The sequence below is a fragment of the Oryctolagus cuniculus genome, chromosome 3 (assembly GCF_964237555.1).
Source record: "Oryctolagus cuniculus chromosome 3, mOryCun1.1, whole genome shotgun sequence".
NCBI classification, from domain to species: Eukaryota; Metazoa; Chordata; class Mammalia; order Lagomorpha; family Leporidae; genus Oryctolagus; species Oryctolagus cuniculus.
In genome coordinates, this window is record NC_091434.1 from 35,456,740 (window position 1) to 35,463,675 (window position 6,936).

The 6,936-nt window shown below is 46.1% G+C and overlaps 1 protein-coding gene across 5 annotated transcripts in view; it reads right to left on the reverse strand.

Moving 5' to 3' along the window:
* The window catches only part of PARD3B (par-3 family cell polarity regulator beta), a 1,151,792-nt gene extending 1,145,185 nt beyond the window's left edge, over nucleotides 1-6,607 (reverse strand). For 2 of the 5 annotated variants that reach the window (XM_051849249.2, XM_008259013.4), the window contains exon 1: nucleotides 5,806-6,607. In XM_051849249.2, the coding sequence (XP_051705209.2) occupies nucleotides 5,806-5,925 (120 nt within the window). In that variant the 5' untranslated portion in view covers nucleotides 5,926-6,607. The remainder of the gene's footprint in view (nucleotides 1-5,805) is intronic. The other 3 variants (XM_070070340.1, XM_051849247.2, XM_051849250.2) reach the window with 2 other exon arrangements.
* Between the last annotated feature and the right edge of the window lie 329 nt (nucleotides 6,608-6,936).

Sequence of the window (6,936 nt, forward strand, 5' to 3'; positions counted from 1 at the left end):
TTTCAGACTCAGAAGCTCGCTCTTCCATCTTGTAGCTACCAAGGAGTAAATGTAGAACTCTTTATTGGTGGCAAAGTTCTCATCAGAACAGAGCAGCAATGTCTGTCTATAAAATGTCAAGGAGTGCCTGGGATCTGAGCTTTAAACCAATGGTTGTCAAAAGCAGCTAAAGGACACCATCATGGTAGCACTGGATCTGACCTGTCCATTAAGGCAAGCCATTGTAGCAATTTAGTGAAAATTTAAATTTAATTCCTAAGTTGGACGAGGCACTTTTAAAATGTTTAACAGCCATATATGGCTAGTTGCTACCCTACTGAAGAACACAGATACAGAACTTTTCCATTATCATAGGAAGTTCCTTTGGGCCCAAAGCTCTGGATTTTTAATAGACATGTCAGCCCCCTCAGAGAACACTCTCATAAAAGTCTGATAGCACTACCATTTGTCCAACTTCCTCAGAGAGGACCTGGATTCCCAGAGTACCCTGGTAATGAATTCTTGGTTCACTACAGTATTTGAGCACAAGGCTCCAAGCTGCAAGTCAAGGCTGTCAATCTTACACAGGACAATTAAACCTAGCTCAGGTGGACTAAACTGAAAATTCAGGCCAGAAACCCTATGTGATATTACTGATTACAACAGAGGACATGTGCATGGATGCATACAAGAGGGGATGGGAGAGAAGCGAAGGGACAGGTCAGGGGGTGGAGACAAAGAGAGATAGATATCAGATCTAGGGGCACAAACTCAAATGCCTACCTCTGAGTAAGGCAAACAAACGATGCATTAAGTAGATCATAAGAAAGTGAGAATAGGGTAAACAGTTAAGCATGACAATATCTGGAGGCAGTAACAGACACTGGAGCCCTAATAATTCCTTGCAAACACCACAGAGGTGTCTCAGTTCCAAATGATAGCTGTCGAACAGACAAGTAAAGCCCAGTATCCTCAGAGCTTCTGCTTTGTTCTACCCCAAGAGATAAAAATTTGGACTTTCATATGAAATGTCACAATATTTAAACACTGACAAGTGGAAATATAACAGAGCAGTCTTAAGAAAATATATCTCTGGGTCACAGCAGGGCCCAGGAACTCTGTTTGGAAAGTATATAGGCTGTTCATTCAAGTGGAGAGGCAGAACCGAAACCTATTAGAGCAGTTCTACCCTGCCAATGGTGAGGAAGTTCCATCCACATGCTAGCACACATGTGAGGAGAGGACTGGATAGAAAAGCAAACACTCAGTCAGTACCCAATAGATTAAAAAATATTTTAGGAATCCAGCCTGGGCATGGCTTACACACATGAGAACCTTTAACTCTTTAGGTAATAAAGCATCAAAAAAGAGACGTTCAGAAATTCAAGAGTTCCAGCCCATTCCTCCAGGCTAGTACTATACAACATATTAAATTCTTGTTAATATACAAATTCCCTTGAATCATGATTCCACAATTCATCAGAATAGGGTCGTTAGTCTTGGACTATTTCCAGTTGTAGAGAGGTCTTTACTTGTAGAATGAATTATTCAAAATCTGTGAACAAACAAGATTCATTTTGAGAAGTCTATCAAAGGCTTCCTTGCTTTTAAACAAAATGTACTCATATACACAGTTAGGTCCCCAGGTCAGCATTTAGAATTCCAGCATACCCCCATCCTACGAACTTACTACTTTATTCATCTCAACTCCTGAATACTCTGTACACCCTCATTGCTGGACACATTATTTTTTTCACCCTCAAAATATTCATTTTTCAAAAATTTTCTGAAAACCCCTCATAAGCATGAATTTCCAAAAAGCACCAAAATACTTTGTTTTCCACACTTTTTGAAGTGCCCTCATGTGCATATACACATATAAAATGAATGTTCAATATAATAAATCATTTGAGCACATTCTATAGGAAGAATTCACTCCATGTGGGTGTACAAAGATACAACCGCGTAATCCAAGTTTAGTCTGTGGATACCTAGCAGTGTAGGTTGTCAGAAAATGTTAAGGTCAAATGAGTTCAGTAACACAAGAAGATTAGTAGTTGCTTAGTGGTTCTCAACCATAGCTGGGCATTAGAATCATTTGGAATGCTTTTAAAAACACCTACACCAGGGGCTGGTGCTGTGGTGTAGAGGGTAAAGCCACCCTGCAGTGCTGACATCCCATATGGGCGCCGGGTCGAGTCCCGGCTGTTGCACTTCCGATCCAGCTCTCTACTATGGCCTGGAAAAGCAGAATATGGCCCAAGTCCTTGGACCCCTGCACCCATGTGGGAGACACAGAAGAAGCTCCTGGCTCCTGGCTTTGGATCAGCACAGCTCCGGCCATTGAGCCATCTGGGGAGTGAACCAGCGGAAGAAAGACCTCTCCATCTCTGCCTCTGCCTTTCAAATGAATAAATAAATCTTTAAAAAAAAAATACCTACAGCCACAACCCACTTCAAACCCACTTATGAAAACCTTGCCAAAACAAAAAACCTCAGGCATTTGTATTGTTTAAAATGTTAAATGTTAAAATTGGAGGCAACTAATATTCAGTCAGGGTTGAGTCTCTGTAGGTTATGGTTCAATCACCTAGTCAACTGTGACATGTAATTTTGATGATAAATTTAACTAATTACTCAAAGACCACCACTATAACTACTTAAGAAGACAATCACTTCTCTCCTAACTACATCATGAAATTGGATTTAGAGCTTGGGACACTGACAAAGCACCCGGATCCAGTGATAAGCAATCCCATAATTCTCACCCCTCAGTCAATTCACCTCCCCAGTGGAGTTTATCACATACCAGCAGGAACTTCTAAGTCCCCAGTTTCAGAACACAATTACAACTTTCCCAAAATCCACCCCTAGTTTTTCAACATTTCACCTACTTCTGGCCTTATCTGATGTTGATTCAGCTGGTTCCCAACATTCCACAAATACCAATTATCTTTTATTATACTCAGCAGATAATGTTTATTTCTCAGAAGCTGCTTAAAAAAAAAAAAAACTAGGGTGGCCTTCTTGGGCATTACACACCCTCCAAACTTTAGAAACCTCAATTCCCATCCTCAACACTGAAATCTGCCTTTCTCCCATCTAAAATCGTTACAGCCCTGCAAGAAATGGACTTAACTTAACATCCATGTTCCCACCAAGTCGGTTTCTTTTCCACACTCTCCATCTGGATTATCTAAGAGACCTTGCCCACTTTTCCACTTGTAATTAGGATGATGACTATTTTTCATACTTAATTGGAAACCCTGAAGTATTCACTTCAGATGTTAGATTTCTCCCAGTAATGTGTAGACCTGTATCATAAAAACATAATCAGAGGAACGAGAAGCTGTCCCAATATCCACGGAAGAAATGAAACTGTCGTCTTTAGGCTCTTCTGTTATTGAAGCAGTTAGTAAATGAAACTGCCTTTTTAAAGCAAGTTGTAACAAATAAAATGGGAAAATTCTAATGCAAAAACATACCGGGCTGTGTAGTTAATTTCATTAATGAGAGTAAGGACCTACAGACACAGCTCCTGGGTTCAAATCCCAAATCCACCACATACTGGTCATGATGCTGTGTCTTTTCTCCCTACTCTGTAAAGTGGAGATAACAGTGCCTACTTGGGGTTAAGAGTACATCACGCAGTACATGCCAAGCTCCCAGCACAGGGTCCGTATGGACTAAGCTTAACAAAGTCAGCAGTGATTGTTACATGGCTGAGTGCAGAACCTAAAGTCTTTCTTCCAAGGAAACAAGGCTTAAGTTTTTTACTCATGACAGGTGAATTTTTTAAGTATGTTTTTCAAACTGAACTGAGATTTCTAATGTTTTCCAATTATTTAAATTCACCGGATAAAAGCATGGGATTTGTTGCCACTTGGTTACCATTAGGAATACCATTCAATATTAGTTAAGCCGTGTTATGATTATACCATTTAAAATGATACCATGTGAGAGGAGTGTGTGTGTGTGTGTGTGTGTAGGGGGGGTAGATCATTCACCACTTAAATTGAAATTTTTAAAAGTCAAAAAAGGGAAAGAGCTCAAAAGCTGCAGCTGACCTTTAAATGTCACATCCATTAATACATGTATCAATGTAAACACAGGAAAATATAATGTCTGGTAACAGGAAGCTGATCAATGCAATCACATTATGGACTCAGTAATACAAATTATGCTTGCAGTCCAGAATATCGATAGCTTTGAAACACCTTTTAAGATCAAATTACAATGCATTAAATTTGCTCTAGCTGATTCTTTGTATGTTTCTCACAAGTTGGTAGCTTACCTATATAACGTGGACAGCTCCCTGTACTAAACTTGTAAACACGTAAAAACCGAGAGCATGAACTCTCTGTACTAGTGAGTGAAAATAATCATCTCACTTTCATCATTTAGCCCACCTTCAAAAGTTAGTGATATATTTCAAAAACAATTGGTTACTTGTTTATATCATGTAATACAATTAAAAAGATACAAACAGCACACATCATTATAACTACAGCAAATAAAACCAAGGAGATTTTCATGCAACTTTATAGGCCACTTAAAATTTTCTCCCCCCCTCCAGCTCAATTCTATTAGTAAACATCTCATTCGGCCATATATTAACAGACCTTTCACTATACTCCCTTCCAATTCTTGACTGTTCAAAGAAATGTACACATGAACTTCTCCATTTACGTTGTGTGTGTGTGTGTGTGTGTGTGTGTGTGTATGTAATTCTTAGTGGAAGCATAGAAAGTGCATATGTTTTCTTAAATCCCTAATCTACATACTTGAGACAGAATTAACTTTATACTTTGCATAACCTTTAAGAAGTTAAAAGAATTTACAAATTGCATTTTTCCATCACTAGATCAGCCAACTCACTATTCCTATAGTACCATGGCATGAGTACAAACGTTAAGAGAAATACTGATTTCTAAAACGAGAGTTTGCGATGCCCTTTTTGCGAAGGATTTGAGGCAATACCAAACGTTCAATTCAGAGGATTCAACAAGTTACCAGGTACTTTTCAATGCCTCCATTGAAGAATGTGTCCCATGAAGAAGTCCCAGAATCCCAGTGTGTTACCTAGACACCTGACATGAGTTCTGGTGCCCAGTGAGATTTTCTTCCGAACATATACTGCACACTTAAAAACAATCACTTGATTTTTATTCGACCCTAACTTCAGGGACAGCGCTCATTCAGTAATCAACCAGGATCCGACAGAGCACACACGCATAATAAATACTCCTATAATGTGTGGCGTGACACTGAAACACTCAAAATGCAGACTGACTGGGGTGAGCAGACAGCATTGTACCACCCGAGTTCCTGCTCAAGTCGCTGGGACAGGACCGCTGAAGACGTGCAAACTCCTACCGTCCCAGAGTCCGTGCGTGCTATTTGCACCCATCAACTTTCTCTCAGTTCCAGGAGCCACAGTGGGCCGGGCCTCAGCGGGACCAAATCACACCTGAGGCGAGCAGCACCTCTGAAGACGTTCCCGCAACAAGTTCTAAGCCCCAGCGTCTCCCAGATCAACGCAGGTTCTCATCAGCAGAGGATCTCCTTAAAGAGCAGATGGGAGCCCGGGGGCGTGGATTAGGGACCGAGATCCGGCGTTCCACTGGGGGCCCCCCGAGGGTTTCCCACGCCTCAGTACCGCCCACCACTCTTCGGCGAGGCCCACACGCGCCCAGAGACAACCAGGTCGCTTCTAGGAGCCTCACAAGGTCGGGACCACGAGCAGTGGCCGCGAGCCGCGCCCCCCGGGTCCTCGGGGCACCTGGGTCTCAGCCGCGCCCCCTGCTCGCGCCGCGCGCCTCTCACCTTCTCCCGGGTCTTCAGGTACCGCTGCAGCGCCTGCTGGGTGAGCTCGCCGACGCGCAGCTGGCCCTCCTTGCAGGGCACCACGATGCCCGTCCTGCCGAAGCACACGGTCACTTTCATCCTGAACAGGTGTCTCTGGCCCTGCGGGCGCAGCCCCCCACTCTCGGGGGACGCCCGGAGCCGGCGGGCCTGGAGACCCGGGGCGTCTCTGCCCGGCGCCCCCTCAGGGCCGAGGGCTCGCGGCAGCGCCCCTTCCACGCGCGGGCAGGCGGGAATCGGGGAGGGGGCGGCAGCGCCAAGGGCTACCTCCTAGGTGGCCGGGGCCCCGGGACGCGGCGACTCCGGGGCCGGCTCCTCCTCCTCCTCTGCCGCTGCTGCTCCTGCTCGGGCCCGGCCAGGGCGGTTGCTCTGCGCCCGCCAAAGTGAAACTGCCGGCCCGGCCCGGCCCAGCTCTGGCCCTGGCCCTGGCCTTGGCCCTTGCGGCAGTGGCAGGGCCGGTCCTAGGCCCCGGGCTGGAGTGGGCGGCGGCGGCGCGCGGGGCCCGAGTTGGGAGGAAACTTTTGCGCCGGCTCCCAACTCCTCTGCGCTGCGCTGCGCTGCGCTGCGCCGCGCCGCGCTCTGGCTCCCGCGGCCCCCGGGCCGGCCTGGGCCCGACTCTTAAAGGGGCCGCGGCGCTCCCGGGCTCCACCGCACGCTTGGAGGCGCCCGGCTGGGACCGTGCGATGCGGTAACTGGAGCCCGGAGCCTGTTCCCCTCACTCGGTCTCTCTCTGGCTGTGCTCTTTCCACAGGCAGACTCAGAGCTCTGGGGAACTGTAACCGGACCTGCAGGCTGCCCACGGGGAATTGAAACTGGATCTCATAAAACATACTCAGGGACTCGCGAGGAGACGCCCTTCGCCCTTCGGGTGGGGGGAATCGAAGCAAGATTCTAAGAAAGCCCGGGAGCAGGTGCTTCTCGCCACGCCCACCAAAAACACCCCGGGAGAGTAGTTTGCTGGTAATGAGGTGCAGGTATTGCCACAGGGCCTGTTAGGAACTCGTCTTAAGCACAGCATGGCAGTCACCCTTCAGAGCCCTAAGAGGGCTTAGCCCAAGGAACCTGTGGCAAACCTACCCTTGAAACTCTACC